The following is a 23,732-nucleotide window of genomic DNA, read 5'->3' on the forward strand; positions in this document are numbered from 1 at the left end:
GGTTTTCCAGCTGTCTGAATCAGACCCACCTGGATTTACTTAAAGCTCACCTCCCTATTAACTACTTTGGACAGCTATGCAGTGCCTTCAGGGGAGCATGTAAATATAAGGTCCATGACCAGAAAACTGACCATAGTGGTCTCTTTGGACCTTGGATGAGCAGACTAAACCCACTTAAATGAGTTTTGAGGTCATCACTGCTTTTCAAGGTCAGAACTCTTTGATCCTCTCTAACGCAGAAGGTTTTGATATTTTAATATTTGTTAAGTTTTGTCTTAAATAGCCACACAGTTAACATTGATCATGGGCCTGAAGAGTTCTGTCATTTTGAGACAGGTGTCTGATCGTGATAAGATTCTACACAGTTAAAAACAGCCAGGCTCTGGGTGGGTGCCGCATCCAGGCTACCCTGCAGCCTTCCGAGGCTGCTTGTTTTGTCTGGATTGGAGGTGCCTGGGGTTGTAAGGAACTGTGGGTTTTGATGTCGTGATAAGGTACTTTCTCAGGCTACTTAAAGGGAAGTTAGAGATTTGGTTTTCTGTTTTTATTAGGACTGATTTGTGTAACTGGATGTTTTTCTCCCACCTGCCAGTTCCCAAATAACCCACTCTGAGGCTTAAAATTAATTAAAAACTGTTTAGCTTATTAGCTCAGGCTTATTATTAACTAGCACTTACAACTTAAATTAACCCATTTCCATTTTTCTGTATTTTACTACGAAACTCGTGGCTTGCTACCTCACATCTTGCTTTTCCGGAAGCTGCTGGTGTCTTCTTTGACTCTGACTTCTTCCTCCCTGTATTCAGTTTGGCTTTTCTGCCTAGCTATATTCTACCCTGTCCTAGGCCAAAGCAGCTTTATTCATCAACCAATAAAAGCAACACATATTTGCAGCATACAGACGGGCATCCCACATCAGGTTTGTCTATAAGCAAATTCACAACTGATTGCATCTCTTTGGGAATAAACCCTCAGCTCCACTCATCCTACACCCGGATGACATCTTTGTGCTCTTAGAGAAAAAGAGAAGACATTATTTGCATGAACAACAAGAGGCTTAATCCCAGCATTAAGTCAAGTCTGTTCTGGGTGGGAGCAAACCCAGTACCTTGCATTCTACCACCAAGCCACGCATTCAGTCCACTTTTTATTGGTTTTATTTGTTGAGAAAATAACCTTGGGACCTACAAGATGGCTCAGCAGGTAAAGTTTAATTCCTGGGATTCACGTAGTCAAAGGAGAGAACTGACTTCTGCAAGTTGCTCTCTGACCTCCGTATGAGTGGTATTAACCCCACCCCAATAAATAGAAAAATACAAATACAGTAATTTAATAAAACATAGCCTTTACAGGGGGTTAAGGTGGGAGAATTGGTGTTCAAGGCCAGTCAGGGCTATAGGACTACACTGTGTGTGTGTGTGTGTGTGTGTGTGTGTGTGTGTGTGTGTGTGCACACGCGCGCGCGCGCGCGCGCGCGCGCGCGTTGTGTGTGTCACTGCGGATCTGCCTCTCACAGAGGTTCCATCCAGTATTCTTCGGACCCTGGCCGTCTGAATTGTGTGAAAAAAGGTAGAATTAAAAGTAAAGACCTAGATTCTAACCCCACCATTGGCGGTTGCAGTTCTCCCTACTTTGCCCTCCCCCCCTTTCTCTTCTTCCTCTTCCCAAGGAGGGCACAATGCAGTGTCCTTGCAGATGGATACACTCAGATAGAAACAGCTGTAAATCTTGGGAAAGTTATGGCCTTGGTTCCAGCAGGGTACCTGTCTGGAACAGAACGCGCAGTGTTGCCACAGCAGCTGTGGGTGTTTGGAAAGACACAGCCCTGTCATCCCATCAATAACAGGAATAAAACATAGACCACTGCTGAATATCTTCTTACCAAATCGTCGGTGCCATCTAAACCAGGATAAAATATGCCGAGTCACGGGTAGAGAAAATAACAAAGCAATAGATACAAAACCACAAAAAAACTAATCAATGTAATTTTATATACTAGAGACCTCCCAAAGCCTTTATTTTGCTAATAAAATACATCTTGAAAATGAATTGAACCATGTCCTTGAAAGATAGAAATTTCTTGAGAAAGTTCCTCTCACTGGTAGCCTTGACTAACAATATAAATGAAACATGGAAAGGGAGAGTTTCTTCTAACAACACAAGGGTTTGTTCTCAACAGGAACCCCAACAATGTGTAGGCACAGAACCTTTAGGCAAGTATTTAGAAATGTCTCCTTTACATAAATAAGCAAGTGCCGGTGAAAAATTAAGTTGTATTAACCCATGATTTTTTTTATCTTCTGGCTTTTTATTAGTTCAGTTTTGTTTGTTTCAGGGTTAGGGTTATTTCAGAGTCTCATTCGTGAGCCCAGACTGGCCTGAAACTCATTATGTGCCCAGGTTGATGTTGAACTCAAGGCAATCCTCCTGCCTTGGTCTCTTAAGGGCTGAAATCGTAGGCATCAAGTACCGTGTCTGGCTTTAACTTGTACTTAAATAAACCACAAGATGAAGGCAATATTAGAACACCATCTTCTATTGTTTTAATTTTGCTTGCTGGATGTGCGATATGTACCTCTTCTAAGTGGTGGCACACTGCAGCATGAAGGAGGCCATGGTGGGAATATTTACACCAGAAAAACTGGCAGACCGGGGGCTGATGTATCATTTTACTCACATAAAACGATGGGGAAGGAAATGTTAGTGCTGCAAACATATCGAAAGCGTTATGAAAAGCTCGGGGTGTGGTTCCGTGGTAGACACTGTGCACGCCATACCCAAGACCTGGTTTGATCTCAGCATTGATGGATGCAGGGGTTATGAAAAGCACACAAAAAGATGAATGAAAGTTCATGCTTGCACTTGGAAATCATTGCCCGAGTCACCGACGATGTTGTGAATGCCACTGACGAATGAAAACCTGGACAAACACAAACAAGATTGTTTCATAAATATAAACGAAAACTGGTTGCTACACACACACACACAGCAGACAAAACTGTATGTGCCCCAAATGCTAACAAGAGTTGTCTTTATGGGCATGTGATTATAATTTAGAACTACTTTTGCCGCTGTAGTTTTGAGCCTTCTGCAAATGAACACAATGCTCTGTGTAATTTGTAAAATACTCTATTACTCTGTGTGTTTATAATGTGTACATATATGGACGTGTATGTAATGGCCAGAGGACAGCTCTGTGGATTCAGTTCTGTCCCCTCAGCTCTATGTGAGTTCTGGAGACCAAACTCAGTCTCAAAGCTTTGGAGCAAGCACTTTTATCCACTGAGCCATTTTGTCAGCTCTGTGAATTATTTTAAAATAACTTGCTGTGGCCAAAAAAAAAAAAAAAATGGAAAGCAAAATAAATCAATTGGCTCACATCAATTTCAACACCTTTGAATAATGAACATTATATTTAAGCCATCACCCAATCAATCACTTTGTGAAATTAGCAGCCTGAGGTCAAATTTATTTACCATTATAGGAAAGAAAATCCCCTGGACCCGGTGTTGCATAATAAAACGACTCAGGATCTGTGTGCGACGTCAGAGCTGTTTACAAAAAGAAAATGATCTGTTTCCTGAACCACCACTGCTGTGGCATGAAAATGAAACAGAGCTAGCAGTCACAGTAAATCAACTTGCAGACGTAGAGTTCTTCAGATTTATTTTTGTTTTATGCGTATTTTTTTGCCCGCGTGTTTGCCTGTGGACCATGTGTATGTAATGTCCTTGGAGGCCAGAAGAGGGCATCAGATAGATGCCTCTGAAGTTGTAGTTACAGCCAGTTGTGATCCACTATCTGTGCTAGGAATTGGACCCAGGTCCTCTGAAAGAGCAGCCAGTGCTCTTAGCCACTGAGCCATCTCTCCAGCCCCAACACTTTAGAATTTTCTTTTTAAGCAGTCATGTAATTAATATTTCTTATTTTCCTAGATGCTGGGGACAAATGTAAAAAATGAGCCCCTGCCTTTATCAGTGTGGAAGAAAGAAGTAAGCAGGCAGTTAAACAAACCGAACCTAGAATTAATACAGATCAGGAGACGGGAACCACCTGCAGACACTTGGAATCTTTAGAAGATAATTACCAAATATAGAACTAGTCAAGTGCTAATTCAAACAAAATATATCTAAAGGAAAGAGTATTGTCAGACTCAAAAAATGAGAAAGTGCATCTCTCTCCTAATGGAAGAAGAAACTGAATGATCGTTTTCTAGAAGCAAGGCTGTACAGACATGAGTAGTTGCGTTCACCTTGCTTTCAGCATCCAAAGCCAGAGCGGATATCCCTCAAATGACCCAGCTAGTCTCAGGGCAGGCATGTGTGTACAAAGTTCATTATTAATCTGAACCTGTTATCGATGGCAACATCACCATAAGAGTATCTAGACACTATTTATCTGGTTATGGTCCTTCCTGCTTATAAATTACCAGCAAGAGGAATCAGCTGAAGTGAACCTGTCTACAGGTGTGTGATTGGACAGGTAGACAGTTTTCGGAGGTTGGAGAGATAGCTCAGTGGTTGAGAGCACACCCGGCTCTTGTAGAGGATCGGTGACTGTAAACAGCCTGTAACTCCTGTTCCAGAGGACCTGTGTTGTCTTCTGGCCTCTGAAGGCACCAGGCCAGCACATTGTGTATGAACATAATGCGTTCAACACCTCAAACAAAAATAAATAATTTTTGTAAGTTTGGGGCTGAGAGATTGCACCGTGGCTAAGAGCAAGCTGATCTTTCAGAAGACGAGTTTGGCTCCAACACCTAAGTCAGACAGCTAACAGCTGCTTAAGTCCAGCTCCAGAGAAAGTCTGAGGCCCCTGCAGTCACCTGCACACACATACACATACACACAAACAATTAAAAATAATCTTTACAAAACTTACTTCCAAAGTAAGGTTGACCTTTGAGAAGAAAAATGATCCATGCTTAGTAATAGGGTGGATCCTATAGCAGTGTGAATAAAACAACAAAGACTCACTGTTGAGTAACAAACTACCTGTAATTATTCAACATAATCTGCGTTTTATTCCTCTTATTGGTGGAATGACAATGCTGTCTTCCCAAACACACTGGACATCCTGTTCCAGACAGGTACCCTGCTGAAACCAAGACCTTAACTTTCCCAAGATTTGCAGCTGTTTCTGCCTGAGTGCAACCATGTCAGAGAACATGGAGAAAAAGCTAAGAAGTGAGTGACTAGGGTATTTCAAAGTATAGCTGTGCACACAACTATAGTCTTAGCTGCTCGAGAGGGCAGAGGCGGGAGGATTGTTTGGTTCAAGATCAGCTGGGCCAAATAGCAAGGCCATAATTCAAAAATCAATTAGCCAATAAAAGATTTTTAATTTTTAAGACATTTTTTCTGTGCATGAGTGTTTTGCACGCATGAATGTCTGTGCATCGAGTACATGCCTGCTTTGGAGGTCAGATGAGGGCATCACAAACCGTGGTGAGCTTCCTTATGGGTACCAGGAATTAAATTGAGTCCTCTGCAAGCACAGTCACTGAGCCATCTGCCCAGCCCCGTAAAAGGTATGTTTAAGAGCTATTTTGGTGTGGGAAATATTGTAGTCCTTTTGTTTGGAGGAAGCAGTATTTTTGATACATTTCCCCTTGTAGCCAAGGCTAGCCTGAAAGTGAGCCTCCTGGAGAACTGGACTTATTGCCACCACATTGGCTTACTGTAGTATCTTACAATAACTTAACTTATGCATTTTATTATCATCTAAAGTGTAAAAAAAAGTATCTGCCTCATGTCACATAAAGCTTAGGTTTCAAACTGACCTGATTTCTTCCTTAGTTTTCTGAAGCATCAATTAATACTTTGATCAATCTCAAATGCTTAAAATATGTATTTGTCTTGATTTTAAGGAAAAAAAATAACAGACCTCCATCCCTCTTGTCAGTTTTATCTTAGTATCATAAAGAGTGTAGAATCATGTTTCTTTCTCACCTGTTTTCATGTTGTTTTCTGTTAAATCCACTGATCTTTGAGTGACTGTGTTAGTCATAAGGTTTGATTTGGGGGTGGTAAGGAGAATGTTGTACTCATTACTTGAAGTGATTCTAGTCTTGTCTGAGCAGTGTTTTTGCTGAAGCTAAGGCCAGAAGCTCACATGCACACCCATGCCCTTATTTAATGTATTTTGTTGCTAGCCCAGTTCCAAATGACAGCTGTTTCTTTCAAACTTTGTTACTGATTTTTGTTTGTTTGTTTGTTTGTTTGCCATAGCATTGGGAGGCATTAGGGAGCTATGCTAGGAATTTCTGTCTTCCTGATTTCAATGTTGGATGCTTCAAAATGACTTAGAAGCAATGTCAAAAGGAAGGCTAAATATACTGACCTGACCAAAAATTTGAAAAGATGGGGGGGGGTTGTCTTTGAAATATATTTTTCTTCCTCTCTGTCCTTCCCCCATCTCAGCCATCCGATTTCTCCCACCTGACTGAGGGAGCCATTACCAGGCAATAGGGAAATCCCCAGGAATCCACAAGGATGACCCCGGCTAAGACCCTAACCATTACCAGGCTAGTGAGAAACCAGGCAATAGGGAAATCCCCAGGAATCCACAAGGATGACCCCGGCTAAGACCCTAAGCCATAGTGGAGAGGGTGCCTGAACTGGCTTTCCCCTCTAATCAGATTGATGACTACATTAATTGTCATCATAGAACCTTCACCCAGCAACTGATGGAAGCAGATACAGAGATTCACAGCGGAGCACTGGGCTGAGCTTCCAGAGTCCAGTAGAAGAGAGGGAGGAGCGATAATATGAGCAAAGGGGTCAGAGGAGCACGATGGGGAAACCCACAGAAACACATGATCAGAGCTAGTGGGAGCTCACTGACTCTGTACTGACAGCGGGGGACCTTCACAGGCCCAAACTAGATAGCTGAATGTGGTTGACAGTTGTGTGGCTGGGGCAGTCTGTGGGGCCACTGGCAGTGGAACCAGGATTTATCCCTAGTTAGATGAACTGGCTTTTTGGAGCCCATTCTCTTTGGAGGGATACCTTGCTCAGCCTTAATATAGGGGAGCCTTGATCCTTCCTCAAAGGATGTGCCAGACTTTGTTGATTCCCCATGGGAGACCTCACCCTCCCTGAGGAGTGGATGGGGGTGGGGTCAGTAGGAGGTGGGAGGAGGAGGGGAGGGAGAGGGAACTGAGATTAGTATGTAAAATGAGAAAAGATTGTTTTAAAATATATATATATATATATATATTTCTCTCTTCCTCTTACTCTTCTTACTTTCTCTTCCTATATCCTTTTTTTCCACATGTGTGTGGCATGTATAATCGTGTAAATGTGTGTTCATACATGTGTGGTATGGGATGTTCTTGCACATGAGTGGGCCTGTATGTGAGACCCAAGGTTGAGGTCTGGAGTCTTCCTCAGTCACTTCCCACCTCTTTCACTGAGGCAGGGTCTCTCGATTGGATCCCAAGATCACTCATATGCCTGGTCTCCCTTGCTCAGGGAGTTCCATCTCTGCCTGTGGAGCTCTGGATTTGGGGGGCGGGGGAGCAGCCACAGCACTAGGCATTTGCACAGGCTCTATGCTAACTGCCTACTTGGTGAGTACTTTAACCTTGGAGCAATCTCCCCAGCCCCTCACATCCTTTTTTCAAGTTTTTGTTTACCTTTTTAAAACATGTGTGTGTGTGTTCTGTGTGCATATTTGTCTGTGTTCTGTGTGTTTGCAATGCCCACAGGGGCCAGAAGAAGGCATTGGATCCCTGGAACTGGAGTTGTAGATGGTTGTGAGCCACCATGTGGGTGCCAGGAATCAAAACTTAGTCCTCTGGAAGAGCAGCCAGTCCTCTTTTAACTACTGAGCCATTTCCTCAGCACGCCCTGTAGTGGTATATTATTTGTATTTTCATAAATAAATCTTGCCTGAAGACCAGAGGCAAACCTAAGGCCACTAGAGGTCAGGCAATGATTGGCGCGCACCTTTAATCCCAGGATTTGGGGAGACAGAGTCAGGTGGACCTCTGTGAATTCAAGGCCACCCTGGGCTACACAAGATCAATGCAGAAACAAATCCAGGTGGATTAATCCTGGATTAGTATGCTGTACATTTCTTGGTTGAAATTTAAAATTCATTCCTAATACTCTAACAATTAAGTGTCTAGTTAGTTGTCTTTTGCTTTGAGAGAGCCGGGGCAGGGGGAAAGGGGGGCTGAAAGCCAATAAGTCAAAAGGAGACAACTATATATCATCGAATACTATCCTTCCTTCCCCCTTAATATAATAGATAACCTTTCAAAATTGTGCTGTCTTTCTTATGCCTTTCACCAGTAAACAAATCCTTACCATAAAATGTAATTCTACTCATTGCTACATATCTGAAAAGAAGGGCATTGAGTCTCAGCCCTTTCTTGTGATTCAGTTTCTTTCCTTTTCTTCTTTTCTGGTACAGAGGCTGGGACCCAGGTCTCATTTTTCTACGGAGTTATATCCCCTCCTCTTTAGGATTTTTATAGAAACTCTCTTTAGATCAGGCAAGATTGGCTCTAGAGAAAAGGTAAGAAACAGCCTAGAAAAGATTTATTTCAGTTGCTTAGTTTTTTGGTTCACTCAGTAGGTGTTTATTGCCCATCAGAATCCTAGTTTTCTCTGTGTTCACATTTGAGGAGGTTAGAGGTCACACTGGACATGTTGCAATAAATGCCACCTTTCTCGGATGCCGACTGGATATTATGGTACACGTTTCTTCGCAAATCGAGTTGTGTGCCTGCTCCCCAGCATAGAAGGAGCCCGACTGAGACGCATTTTATCTGATGAGCTTCATAGTGTTACACATGGCTTGAAACTAGCAGTGTATCTGTGCCCCACTTATTGGGGGCTACTGGACTCTTATAATGAGAGGTCTCTTTTAGATAGTACGCAGCTACAAAAACAAAACCATAAATTTAGTCATCCCTGAAATTCTATGAACTGACACTTAGGGTTTCCTGTCTGTTACCTAATCGCGTGTTGAAGTCTAAAGCGCCATCATAGAAGGCCAACTTGATTGCCACACTTCCATCCATTGTTGGTAGCTAGGTCAGTCCTCTAGTGAGTGCCGGATGCTTGCCAAGGTGAAATCATATATGAAAAGTACCTCTTTATTTTCTCCAGAGCTGGCTATGGATCCAAGGCTCAGGGCGTGTGAGACATTTGCTATATCCCTGGGTTTAAGAACCAAGGTCTGACTGTAACCGACTGACCTTGAACCCACCATTTCCTCCGTCCCCCCCCCCACACACACACCTTTATCTTCTGAAATTATAGGTGTGTCTCACCAGGTCCTGTGAGCAGTTCCTATTTTTAGATGAAAGACGTTTTGGACAAGATGCACATGGCAGGGCATAGCTGGGTATTGATATCAAGGGGGCAAAACCAGCAGCCAAATTAGTTCTGAGGATTTGTGTGCTGAGTGGGCTGTGGGTGGAATCACTGGAACTAGTTAAATTATATTTCTTTCTGCCTGCAAGTAGGATTGGGTTCCCGTTAGTTCAGCGAGCACAGGAAATGATTCTGCTGAGCTGCTTTGTGGAAATAGGGAGAAGCCATTATTTCTTTTTAAGAAACCTACAGTCTAATTAGGAAGTCGAGACATGCATGTGTGGAAAAAAAAATAGAGGCAGGGCAGCAGACTCCAGTTTTAAATGTCCTGTAGTAATAACAGTTGAAAGCATTTTCCATGATCTTTGAACTTTTTATAGAATTTCTTTTTAATAGACTTAGAGCGATAGGAAACTAAATCACGGGAGCCACCGATCACCCTGGCCATTTTGTAGAACACATCCTGGGAGGGAGGCCTGAAAGAACAGAGCACTGTCTGTGTTTACAGTGGGAATGAGAGCGTGGGACCAAAGCTTGTGGCTTCTTCTCTTTGCCTTTGCTTGGACTCCGTGCGAGATGAGGTAAAAGAGGAAGTGTGCTAAGCAGTTCTCTGCCAGCTCCATCCCTAGCCCCCCCCCTTTTACAAATCTTCATTCTATACCTCTTAAGCGTGAAGTGTATCTAAGTTTTAGAACTATAAGGGTTTTTTTTTAACTTAGTGCAGCTATACTTTCTCCTACTTTTCAATTTATCACGTCCTAGCCCAACATCGTGTATTATGGTATTAATCTAGACTACCAAAATATCATTATTCCTCTATATTTATGGAGCACGGTTCTTACAGAACAGTACTTCCTCTTTTCTATTACATAATATATTGCTTTAATTCAAACGTTACTACTTGGTGGTGTGAGTTACGTCCTGTACACACAGACCAGAAGCATAAGCTGTTCCGTAGCTCACTTGGTTCCTCTGGGGGTACAAATCAAACTGACCACAGCCCTATTTATAAAATCCCAAGGAGTTGTGTTTTCTGAAATGCAGGAGATCATATGTGTTTCATTGGAGCCAAGGAATAGATATTTGGAGTGGTGGGGAAAAAAGAAAATGGAAACACAAAAGTATATATTATGTCCCTGTGTAAAAATGCCGTGATGGCAGCCATTTTGTTTCTTTGTTTATAGGTGGTTTTCTGGGATGTGATGTATATCTCCAAATCCCAGCTTTTCGGTTGACAGAATAGCAGGGACTGGCCTTCAAGTCACAGTCTTCCTGCCTTAGCTTTTGATTATAATGGGATTGTGGGTATGACCAGCATCCCGACCCGTTATTGTGTAGAATTACTATATGCTAAAGACAGGTGGATAGAGATTTATCACTATAGACTGGGGAGTGTAAGTCAATGGTAGAACCTTGCTTGGCCTGCCTAGGGTCCCAGGTTCAACATCATAAAAAGCAGAAATTCAGGCCAGGCCGTTGTTGCACTTCCTGCCCCACCTAACAACCTCATGGTGGAAGAAGAGAATCATCTTCCAAAAGTTCTCCCTCCTCACACATGCTCACCATAGGGCACACACATGAACACATGATAAATACATATAAACAGAAATACTTTCTTGACTGCAGACAATCCTGAGCTCTAAACACAGCACTTACACAAAGGTTTCTTTCGTAGAATGACTACTTTCTATGTTCTATCATGGAAAGACTGATTTCTCTACCCAAGGTTGGCTCTGCTCCCAATTGTCTGAAAAACCTAGTGTTTCTTGATTTCCCCCCTTCTCGTCCTCATCCTGCCTCAGCCCTGCATCCTCTCAGCCAGCCCCTGATCTTCTCAGTCTCTATTGCTGCCATCTTGCCTTGCCAACCAGAAGTGGTGGCGTTGGCTTCAGTTCCAACCTTGTTGGTCCTGGCTCTTTTTGTTGCTGCCAGCACTGGCTCTCCGTAGGTCTTGCAGCTGTCACTCCTGGAGAAGGCAGAACACATTGCAGCTACTCAGTCTTGATTCTATTGGGAAGAATTGTGGCATCCACAAGGTATAGAGTTCAGTGAATTACCACCTCCTCTGAGTAACTCAGGAAGTCTTTTCTCTGAAACACCTAGGACAGGAAGGTTTTGGATTTCAGTCTTTCAGGTTTGGGGTACCCGAGTGGACTTTTGTGGGAAGCATCCTTAGCCCAAAACCCAAAGTGCTCACAAGTCTTCACCTTTTGAGCGTCATGACCATGCTCAAAAGTTTGGATTTGGAATTTTTAGACCAAAGATGTTCAACCATGACAGGACTTAAAAGAGACTTAAAACAATAGAAATGCATTTATCTCACTGTTTTTGCTGGGGTCAGTAGGTGACTTAAAACAGCAAGGACATATTAGCCTAGTGCTTTTGCTGGTCTTGAGGTGTCAGGAGGCCTGTGTTCCTCTGAAACCCACAGGCAAAACCATCCTGGCCTCGTAGTTCCCATGGTCACCAACAGTCTCTGATGGTTGTCAGCTCTGAGCAGCGTCCTTGTCACCATGTGGTGCTTTCTCTAGGTATCTGTCATCTAAACATCAAGCCACATCGGATTCTGTCCATCCTGCCCCCATATGGTTATAAAACAAAGCATTTAGACGGGGCCTTGCATATAGCCTCAAAGTGGTAGTCTCTGATCGTCATGATGAGAAGCGGACAGGCATGGTGCTGGAGCAATAGCTGAGAGCCTTACATCCTAATTCACGGGCAGCAGAGAGAGAGAGACATTGGGCCTGGTATGGACTTCTGAAACCTCAAAACCCACCCCTAGTGACATACCTCCTTCAACAAGGCCACACCTCCTAATCCTTCCAATCCTTCTCAAAGAGTTCCATGTCCTAGTAACTAATCATTCAAATATATGAGCCCATGGGAGAGCGTTCTCATTCAAACCACGACAGCAAGTATAATTTTAAAGAACATTCTGAAACATGTAAGGAATAGTATTAAAAAAATATTTTGTTGGTTTTTATTTCCCCCAAATCTTCTCATTACACCGATTGTCTATTTTTTAAAAATGGTTCCAAAGACAATGCAGCTGATTTGAGAAAAAAAAAAAAAAACACACACACACACAAACATCAAACTCACGTATTTTGTAGCTAGAGTGTCTTGACCAGTGAACGAACCACTGGAAGAGGGGACTATAACAAAGTCAACAGAAAGCCACAACCAGCTACTCAACAGAACACCCCAAAAGTAGATTTTTTTGTTGGGCTGAGGTATTTTAAAGCCTTATCTAAAGAAGAAGCTGTTGGTCCTTAGGTCAAATTGGGACTCCGATAGTGTATTTAGACCCACTGTAAGGTTGAGGGAGAGCTATGGGAAGCTCTCCAAGCACAGTGGGGTGTCTGATGAGGAGGCGTGTCCAGATTGTCCCGGAGAGACCTGATGTGTTGGTGTCTAAGAAGGTGATTTTAAGGCATCGTAATATAAAAGGCAGTTTTAAGTTTTTCACTAATTTCCGTTCTGCCAAGAGACCAGTAACTAATGGCTCATGCCCCTCCCGTGCCCTGGCATTGTGGAAAATCTGTTCTCAGGATTGATGAATGTGTAATGCATTTTCTCTCTTTCTTTTTCTAGCCAAGGACCATTGTCATCCATTAGAGCGGTGATCAAGAGATGTAAGTCTGTTTTCTTCCACTCTGTGTCTTCCTGGGTGGTGGAGTTATAAACAATGGTGTAGGTTCCCGGCAAGCAATTGTAGATGATGGATCCGCAAAGGCCCCAGCAACTGTAGCTTCTCTTTAGAGGTAATAAGGCATTTTTGGCAGCTAGTTTTTCAGCTGCCGTAGGTTGATAAGCCAGAACCTCACTTTTCCCTCATTGCATCAAGTAATTTAATCAAGTAATGAACAAAATATGGAGCTGGGCACAGTGGCACATGCCTGTTGTCCTGACACTCAGGAGGTGGAAATCGGAGCATCCAGAGTTCACAGTCATCCTTGGCCACGTGAGGAATTTGAGGCCAGCCTGGGCTACAGGAGACTCAGTCTCAAAACACAAAACTGAAATTTTAATCTGGTAATACATATCTATGAGCAAACAGAATTTTGTGTAATAATTTTTCTAAAGTACAAGGTATCTGTCTGCTGAGTTTAAAAAACATTAAGGCTGGAGAAATGGCTCAGTGGTTAAAAGCACTGGCTGTTCTTCCAGAGGACCTGAGTTCAATTCCCAGTGCCCACATGGGCTGTTCCAGTGAACCCAATGCCCTCTCTGTACTCAAAGGCACTAGGCATTCACATGGCGCTCAGACATACATGCAAGCAAAATACCCATACACATAAAACAAAAAATAAAATTAATATCAAACCTGTATCTTCTGATTAATTTGCGCTCTTCATGTATGGGGGGGTGTCAAGACGGGGTTTCTCTGTGTAGCCCTGGCTGCCCTGCAACTCCCTCTGTAGACCAGGCAGGTCTCGAACTCAGAGCTCTGCCTGCTTCTGCCTCTCCAATGCTGGCATTAAAGGTGTGTGCCAACACTGCATAACTTCTTCATAAAAAAGTTTAAAATTGTATATATAATTATATATAATGTATATATGTATTCCTATAAAAATAGGCTCATACTTCTATATAAAAACAGAACTGCTGTAAGCAGAATTCTCTCCAAACTTAGCATTTATATTTTGTGTCTTCACCCCTTGTTGAAATAAGGGCGGCGGGGCTGCGTCCCCAACACCCCGGCCACTTGGCTAGCTCATGCCCGAAATAACACACAAACTGTATTCATTTGAGAACTGCTTGGCCCCTGAACTCTAGCCCTTACAGGCTAATTCTCGCACCTGGACTAGCCCATTTCTAATAATGCGTGTAAGCACCCCAAGGTGCTCTTACCGGGAAGATTCTAGCCTTCGTCCATCATGGGAGAGTGTAGCATGGCAAGCATGGCGTCTCTGCTCCAGAGCAGAGCTGTCGAGTCTCTCCGGAAGCAGAGCAGAGTCTGACCTCACTTCCTCTTCCGCCCAGCATCCTATCCTGTTTATTCCGCCCACCTGTCTTTTAACCTATCAGGGCCAGCAGTCTCTTTATTGCTCAGCCAATGAAATCAACAGATTGATATATGACACTCCCACATCAACCCCTCGGATGGTGTTTTATACTTGCCATTAGTATAGAATTTTAACATTTTTTAAGGAAAAGGATCTGAAAAGCTCTTTTATTTAAACAGGACGTGGGTTACCTGTTACAAGAAAAGTAAAGATGTGATTTTAGATGTTTTACGCAGTATCTGAGCCAAGATTGCCACACTAAAAAGAATACAGCCTTTTTTTAGGAATGTAACTTTTAATATACGAGTTTAAGGCATCCACGCGTCATGAAGAACAGTACACTGAAAATCAATATGGTGGCAGTTCATAAAAATATGTCGTCTATGGTAAAAAGAAGGTCAGTGGTCAAGAGCACTTGCTGTTCTTTCAGAGGTCTGGGGTTTGATCCTTGACTCTCACATTGGGAGGGAAAAAATGAAAGAGACAGAATCTTTTGGTGTCTCTTAAAGCTGTTCCCTTTAAGGGACAGTAATGGAGGAGATGTGCGGTCATCTTTGTGAATCCTTGCCTGCTGAGAAGGGAGCACGCTGTCCCTGCCTGGCACTTTCCCCTCTCCTTCCCTGGAATGACTTCCCCTTTGTACCTAATCCCCCATAGAGTCCCCAGGATGGAGTTTGCTTAGACTATGCAAGACCTAAAGGGAAAGCAGAACAAACCGAAAGAGTGGCCAGAGAAGTAGAAAAAACCGGGAGAGACAGTTGCCCGTGACCTAAAGGATGGACATAGTACAGTGGAGCCTCAAGACCAGTAAAAGGTGGACAAGGACAGGCTATTCTGTCCTTGGGATGTCGGTGGAGACAGCATTAACCGTAGAATATCTGAACCGTGAATGGGATGAAGCTTGGGAGTAATGAGGAGAGAGGGCTGGTGTTTGAGAAGTCAGCAGTCATGTAGAGAGAGCCTGTTTGTAGTCTGCTGAGGGTGAGAAAGTTTGGGGGTATTTGTGTCTGGTGGGGAAGCAATCACTGGGGGTCAACTGGGGAGTCAGAGAAGGTGAAGGCAGCACAGCGGCCCTCGCAGAGGGAGGAGATGGAGCAATGGGAAACTGAGCTAGATTTGGGGTCCCAATGACCCATTTGTCTTTAATCCCCGTGTGTCACTTACATCGTGACAGCTACACAAGAGTCTGCATTTGTCCTGTCACTAGACAAGAAGGCCAGATAGATACAGTATTCTCATTCCTATAAACAAAGTGAGGAGTTGTTACCATCGCCACTCCCTTCCCTCTTGTCTATTTAAGAAAATTTGTAGGACTGGAGAGAATGCTCAGGGGTTAAGAGAACCGGGTGCTCTTCCAGAAACCCTGAGGTTAATTTCCAGAACTCACATGGCTGCTCACAACATCTGTGACTCTAATCCTAGGGGACCTTTTCTGGCCTCTGTGGGCACCAGGCATGCACGGAGTACACAGACATACATGTAGGCAAACATCCATATACAATATTCATAGTGACTGTTGGTGAGGGCTGGGAATCCAACCTGGGTCTTCTAGAGGAGCAACTCATGCTCTTACCCATTTCCCCAGCCACTAATTTAACAAGAAAAAAATTAAAGGAAAAGTTGTAATTTTTTTATCTTAGCAGTTAATTAGGATGTGTGTTTTACTAGCCCAGAATCTGCCATCTAACCCTGACAGCCTTTGTTACCTTTTTAATGCAAGTATTCCACAGCTACTTGCTTTTCAAATTCTTTAATATTGATTCTAGTTCCAGTGTATGGTGGGTCTTTGAATATTCATTCTTGTGAGTCCTAAATATTCTTTAAATTTTTTTAAATAGGTGCGAATTGGATATATATGACCTTTCATTACTTTTTTGCTGTTCATTTGCTTTGGTTTTTTTTAAAGATGGGGCTTTATTACGTAGCTCAGACTGGCCTGGAATTCATTATGTGCCGAGGCTGGCCTTGAGTTTATGGTGATTCTCTTGACTTCCAAGTGCTGAGATTATAGGCCCTTTTATTAACTTTTTGAGACAAAAATATCTGTAGAATTCAAATTCAGCTGGCACTGTTTCCGTACCATGAATTGGGAACTGTGTCCCACACTTAGAAGCAGGGCTGTCAACAGATGAGCTAAACCTGTTTTATGAAAGGAAACTGAAACCGGGGAGGTAAGTAGCTCACAAGGTAGAGCCGGGATGTGGAACACAGAGTTGGCCAGTCTGGATGCGCCTGATGTCACCGCATCCGCTCACACCCTGCCCAAAATAATGTCGCTGCTGGGTTTATGATTGTGACTTTTACCAATAGGGTGTTCTATAACAGGAACATCTATAACCTAAAACCCTTCTATGCATTTGTTTCCTCTGATCATTTAATAGATAATTTAAAATAATTTAGGACCAAGACTAACATCCAACTCACCCTAGTACCAAAGGAGACCAGCAAACGAGCTTCTCCGAACCTTGCCCACGGTCACAGCCGTGACCTCAGGTGGCTGACTTGCCTGCACATCTCTCTGCCTACGGCTTAAGGAGGATCAAAGACAGACGGTCTTTCCAGCCTTATGATCCCACTAAAACAGAGGGTTCTGTATTGGTGGTAACACTACAAATCCACTCTCAACTTCTGACCGTATGAAACTACCGTTATGGTTCTTCAACTTTCCTTCTCCACTCAAGTATGCAGAATGGGGGAGAACGTGGAGCCCACAAACCGGTCTTTAGAATGGGCTCCTTGAGAACAGAGACAATACCTCTTAGTTCAAAGCAACGTGGCAGGCGGTCTTGCTGCTGAGGTCCTCATAGAGCATAGGCACTGGCTTGCCCTCGCGCTCCCCTTTCCTCTTCTGTAACCCCTTCTTTTTCTCCCTTAGCATTCATGAATAGTACGGAGCACAATGCCCCGTGGAAGAGGTACGTCTATGCCGATGAGACTTGAGTCTTGGGGGAAGTGTGCCGTATCTGCTGATTCTGTCTTCAGTGGTGACGGTGGGGACTTGACTGAAACAATGAAACCTTAACAATCAATCAGACGTCTCACACAGAGCTCTGACCTCCTCTCCCCTTCCGGTGGATAAACGTTCATCAGGGTGGCCCAGCCTTGATCCAAATGCAACTGTCGTGCATGGCGCCAGGTGACGCCACGAGCACGTTCCAAGCTGAGGCCCATACGTGGGTTTTACGGTTCATATGTTGGGGGTTTCACCCATGCAGCCCAGTGTAGGTTCAGCTGTCCCAGCTCTCAGTGTAGCCCAGATTTCATTCCTGCGTTCACCGGTGTCACCTTCAGCTCTGGCAGCCATGCTCAGAGGAAAGTTGGAAGACAAAGGAGAGATGCTTCCAGTCTTCCCACAGCAGAGGCACCGGGAGAGTAATGGAGAGGCAGGTGGTGAAAGCTACCGTTTGAGTACAAATGCCCTTGTGTGCAAGTCCTTATGGTAGAGTAGTTGAGATGCCACCCACCGAAGAGATCTTTGAAAATAGAGATAATGTTCTGTTATATCAAAATGGATATTCAAATGTGACCTATGTGCCACATTGTCCTGTTGAATTGATTTCCTTTATAAATAAAATTCAGGAAAAAAATTAAGCCATGAAGCTTTTTTTTTGGGCTTGGTGAGGTGAGTCGACAGAGTCTCACCATGTAGCGTGGACCAGCCTGGAACTCACTGTGTAGACCAGGCTATCCCTGGACTCACAGAGATCTACCAACATTTTCCTCAGCACTGGAACTAAAGACATGTGCTATCGGGCTGGAGAGATGGCTCAGAGGTTAAGAGCACTGACTGCTCTTCCAAAGGTCCTGAGTTCAATTCCCAGCAACCACATGGTGGCTCACAACCATCTGTAATGGGGTCTGGTGCCCTCTTCTGGCCTGCAGGCATCCACACAGACAGAATATTGTATACATAATAAATAAATAAATATTTAAAAAACTAAGAAATAAAAAAAAGACATGTGCTATCATACCTGGCCACCATGGAGAGGTTTGAGTTTGAGAGTTGAGGGAAAAGTGATTGCTTCACACACAAAAATGTGTGTTATAAATAGGACCGTGAAAGGAGGTTTTGAGTGCCTTTGTTTTTATTATTATTTCTTAATCAATAGAACTACTATAAAGGTCAAAAAAGTTAGAAAACAGATTTTAAGAATGAGTTACTTCTACACTCTTTACAGTAGAAATTTAAACTATTGTAATATGATAGTCCTGTGGATAAAATTTAAAATTTCCTTTCCATTGTTACTTCATGTCATAATCTCAATGCCCCACCCTGCAGTCCCTCTCCAATAACTTTCCTCTGCTCTTTCTTCACATGGTGATTTTTCAGAATGACATAATATTTTAGATGCTATTTGAAATCTATTATTTTCTTCTGCAATACAAATATATGATTATAATTATCTGTGCCATATCCGAAGCGATCATTTTGATTTATTTTTCTTAGAGCTATTAATGGTAATCACCTTCTATATTTGTCCTTGTAAGCTAATGTGTTTCTAATTGTGTCCTCTACGGAAATCGATTCTTTACTGAATGCACTAATATGGTGCTACACTAGCTTATCTTTTCTCTCCTAGCTTCTCGGACCTGTATTCAGAGTGAACTTCATCGGGATAGAAGGTATGGTTACATTTATAGTAGAGGGGATATTCTGATCATGTAAATTAAAGTATCTCATAATTAGCAGATTATTTCACCTTTGCAAACAGTGTTATTCTGAGCTCTGCCTCGCCAACACATCTCTGAATCAATCTCTAAGTTTGAGAAATGAAGGTTTTGCTTTAGAGAAGTAACACAGGCCTTAAAAGCTTCTTCTCTGTTTGCCGGATTCAATTTTAAATTAATTATTAAGCAACTATTCGATGTAAATGTTATTATACTGACTTTGAGAAATAATCTGTTCTTTATAAGAACTAATAAATGTTACCTAGACATAGAAATGGAGGACAGGGTAGAAAATGAGTCAGAACGGTAACAGAAAAGGCTAGATGGGTATATAGATGGATACATGGTAGAGAGGTAAATAGAAAGAGAAGAAAAGAATGGATAGATGGATAGATAGATAGATAGGTAGATAGATAGATAGATAGATAGATAGATAGATAGATAGATAGATAGATAGATAGATGATGGGTAGGTAGATAGATGAAAGATGATAGATAGATAGATAGATAGATAGATAGATAGATAGATAGATAGATGATAGGTAGGTAGGTAGGTAGATAGATGAAAGATTAGATAGATAGATAGATAGATAGATAGATAGATAGATAGATGATAGGTAGGTAGGTAGATGAATGAATGGAGAGCAGATAGACAAATGAAAGGATGGACAGGTAGATAAATGAATGGGTAAATTTTTATGAGTCAACATCCCTGCTTGATGTGGGATTCCCTCTGTATGCTGTGAATATCATTGGTTAATAAAGGAACTGCTTTGGACCTATAGCAGAGCCATAGGGGAAGAGAGGTAGGTGGGGAAAACTAAACTGAATTCTGGGAGAAAAAAGGGCAGTCAAGAGAAGCCATGTAGCCCCTCCAGAGCCAGACAGAACTTTACCCCGTAAGCCACAGCCACGTGGCAACACACAGATTACTAGAAATGGGTTAAATTAAAATGTAAGAGCTAGCTGATAAGAAGCTAGAGCTAATGGGCCAAGCAGTGATTTAAATAATAAGGTTTTTGTGTGGTTATTTCAGGGCTAAATGGCCGGAACTAACTAGCAGCCTCCTTCCTACAAATTGGGGCCCAATGCTTTCAACTTTTTCAAAATACAGTAAAGAATAGTGAAGAGCAAGGACTATTTTGGTCAGTGCAATAAGGAGGCAGTTTCCCTCAGTAACCCAGGCTGGTCTAGAACTCTTTATGTAGCCCTGGAAAGACTTGGACTTGCTGCACCCCCAGCCTCAGCCTTCTGAGAGTTAGGATTACAGGCCTGAGACACTTATCCCAGCAGAAGGACTTCAGACTGAGACAGAGCCAAGTTCAAATCCTGACTTCAGTATTTTCCTATCATATGACTTTAGACAAGCTACTGTACCTCCTTAGCTTCCATGTCCCTCTCTGTAAAATGCTGGCCAAACCCACCTCGTCAGTTGTCAAGGGGATTAATGTATATGTATGGTGTTCAACATTAACAGGTAACTCTTAGTTAGAAAAGGGGTTCTAGGGAATTTTGTTCAAACTTAACCATACTTCACAAGCTAGCAAGAGAGTGTGTATATGTGCACAGTTTTGATAACATACTTTCTGTTTCCATGGAGTGCTAGAGAAGACAAAATAAATATCATCATTCCTGTTTATTAGATAAGAAACTGAAGTTCAGGGACGTTGGCTGGCCTTCCCAGGGTCACATAGTTGGAGTTTGCTAGAAAAGCACGTTGAAAATAAAGCATAACAGACTCGGAAGCCAGGCATAGTGGTGACCTCTTTCACCCCAGCACTCAGGAAGCTGAGACAGGCAGATCTGACTTGGAGGCTAGCCTGGTGTACATAGTGAGTTTCGGGACAACAGAGCTACACAATGAGACCCTGCCTTCAAAAAAAATAAATAAATGAAAGCAAACAAACAAAACTGTAGACTAAGAGTAGTAAAGGAAGGTTCTCCTGAGTCACCACAACACAAATATACCAGATAAATCATCAAGTCATGTATAGAATTGACTAGGGGTGTGTGTATATGACACCAGGTTCTCAAGGTAAACATGTGAATTTAAAACATTTAAAGGTAACTTCGAGTTGAGGCAGAGATAGAGTGAGAACAATGGTATTCATCACATGGGAGTTTGCACTCTGTACATACTTTATCACCACAGGAACCCAAACAAGTCCACTACCAGTTTTTTGTTCTACTGTGTGCCACACATTTGTTTGTTCCGCTAGCCAACAAGAGAGCTGTGGAACCAAACTGAAAGGCCTGAATTAGCCCTGTCCACTATCAACCAAAGCAGGGCCAAATGCACTAGGCCTAGTTCAAGATTCTTGGAGGATTGTGGTCATCCGCTCTCTGGAAGCCTGCCTGGCTATACTATGCAGCCACCAGGACCAGAAAGACCGTTCGGAGACCTCTAATAGATTTGGATGCTTTTTGATGGAAAGTGGTTGTCACCCTGAGTCTCTGATGATGGTAACTTGTTTCCTACTGAGAACCTCACTGGGGCTCCATCTTCCAGGCGCCCAGAGATCACCATTGTGGCTGCAGAGCCCCTGAGGCCGGCCTCGTGGTTCCCAGGAGCTCCACCACCGGGACTGGGATTTCCCTCCACTCCCGTAGCAGGCCCTTGGAGACCCAATGACTTGGTTCCTGCTGAGGTTCGTAGACACCGCTTTGCATTTTCTTTTTCAAATTAAACTCAAAGGTTCTGACAATGAGACTTGAAGCACCTTGCCTGTTGCCCATAGATGCAGGCAATTTTCGTTCTTTGCTTTCCAGCTCCCGCCCTCCTATGAGCAAGTGATAAAAGAAATCAACCAAGTTCAGGTTAACACTACCAATAACAATAATGCCGCTGCCACGCCAAGGAGAACGATTACTTCTGCAACTCAGACCGACTTTCCGGAAGAAATAGACAGCGATCTGCCTCAAAGTAATGCAAGTAGTTGGTCTTACCTAATCAGCCGGCCTCCAGGCTTTAAAATAATTCACAAGTCATACATAATTTATTGAGCCCTGCTTCCTAGGCTCCATGACCACCGTATACTTTCTTAATTTGGATATGCAGCAATTGCTATAATTGATCTTTCCCGAGCACTGCAACCCCAGTCTCTGGCCCATATCTCAAAAAATAGCCTGTTTAACTCATCTGCATTACTGTGGGTTCCCTCTATTCCCATGAAGAAGGAGTTTACATTTAACAAGTTGAGCTGTTAAGATGCTGAGGGAGACTGTTCTCTGGACTTCTTCAGGGTCTTTTATTAGGGAGAGAGTGGGGAGAGTGACTTGCCTTGGAAAGCAAAGCATTCAAGTTGTTGGGATTTTGACAACCAGATAGAAATGGTTCCTGTGATGTCTGATGAGAACTAGGAATCTAATGGTGCTTTAATTTACACAATGATTGTGTTATATAAACAAATGCAAGTTATACACTCCTGTAAGTGGTTTTGCAATGACTTTTTCTTTCTGTATGTCTTTCTTTTTCTTTTTTTGCTTTCAAAAGATAGCATGGTAACTTTGCTTTGTTCCTTTGGTCCTGTCAGCCCTACAGGCGCCTCTCAAGCCTCTTCAGGTTTCTCCGGCAGCCCCAGCTGGTAATCCCCCACCAAGTGTGGCGCCTTTAATAGTCTTTGATGTTTCTGAAGAGCAAAATTGTCCTGAAAACCCCAGTGCTACAAGATGTCCAGTGCCAAGACCAAGATCAAAGAGCAACCTCAGACCAGTAGCTAGAGATAGTAACGGCGAAGAGAAAGGGATCCAGAGAAGCCCAGCGGGCTCAAGAGAAAGCTGGCTGCTGGACAGTACCTGCAGCTTTGATAGTCAGGCCGTGATGAACATGATGAACACAGAACAAAGCCAAAATATTGTTTCCAGGATCAAAGCCTTTGAGGGTCAGACAAATACAGACATCTCGGAACTGCCCAAGAAACCAGAGATTATCCCTCGCACCGTTCCCCCGAAACCTGCTGTTTCCTCGGGAAAACCCTCGGTGGCGCCCAAGCCTGCTGCTAACAGGGTTTCTGGACAGTGGGACTCTTGGACGGGAAACAGGCTGAAGGTGGCTTCCAGAGAAGGGCTCACCCCGTCCTCATTGCCACAAGAAGCCGGGAGCATCCCAGTAACCAAACCTGAATTGCCAAAGAAACCAACTCCTGGCCTTACACGCAGTGTGAACCATGAGATTCCGGGAGGAAGGCCCGTGGCCGAGCACCCTGATGCGGGGAAGAAAATCCCAACTCCTGCTCCCCGGCCTTTGCTGCCGAAGAAATCTGCCTCCCCAGATGTCCCAGCTTACCCTTCGGTTCCACCAAAACTGGTTTCGGTTCCTCCCCGCCTCTCAATAGCATCCCAAGCCAAAGCGTTCAGGTCACCGGGAGAAGGGCCTCCAGCCAACCCTCCAGTCCCAGCTCCGCAGAGCAAGGCCCTGGGGGACATTGACCTCATCAGCTTTGACGATGATGTTTTGCCCACCTCAGGGAGCCCAGCCGAAGAACACCTCGGTTCTGAGACGGTTCTAGGTGAGTTAAACTCTGGAGCGGAGGGGAACCCGACTCATCAGTGGTGTCTACAGTGCGTGTCACTGTTTTGGTTTTGGGTACTTACCCATGCATAGGGTCGGGGGGTGGTGTGTGTTCCAAGATAATATAACAGAAATAAGAGACATGGAGTGAGTACTTCAGGACACAGAGGGAAAGGAGAACCTGAGGTGGGAGGTGAGAGTGATGGAGAGATGTTAA

At 43.4% G+C, this 23,732-nt stretch overlaps 1 protein-coding gene across 4 annotated transcripts in view; it reads left to right on the plus strand.

Annotated features, from left to right (window-relative positions):
• Positions 1 to 23,732, plus strand: part of Sh3d19 (SH3 domain containing 19) — a 136,494-nt gene that overhangs the window by 75,926 nt on the left and 36,836 nt on the right. For 2 of the 4 annotated variants that reach the window (XM_050158765.1, XM_050158763.1), the window contains exons 3-8: positions 12,924 to 12,964; positions 17,214 to 17,253; positions 18,919 to 18,961; positions 21,515 to 21,653; positions 21,775 to 21,928; positions 22,539 to 23,513. In XM_050158765.1, the coding sequence (XP_050014722.1) occupies positions 17,238 to 17,253; positions 18,919 to 18,961; positions 21,515 to 21,653; positions 21,775 to 21,928; positions 22,539 to 23,513 (1,327 nt within the window). In that variant the 5' untranslated portion in view covers positions 12,924 to 12,964; positions 17,214 to 17,237. The remainder of the gene's footprint in view (positions 1 to 12,923; positions 12,965 to 17,213; positions 17,254 to 18,918; positions 18,962 to 21,514; positions 21,654 to 21,774; positions 21,929 to 22,538; positions 23,514 to 23,732) is intronic. The other 2 variants (XM_050158762.1, XM_050158761.1) reach the window with 1 other exon arrangement.

This window comes from Alexandromys fortis, unplaced genomic scaffold (genome assembly GCF_014885135.2).
Source record: "Alexandromys fortis isolate MF-2015 unplaced genomic scaffold, M_Fortis_MF-2015_v1.1 scaffold_102, whole genome shotgun sequence".
NCBI classification, from domain to species: Eukaryota; Metazoa; Chordata; class Mammalia; order Rodentia; family Cricetidae; genus Alexandromys; species Alexandromys fortis.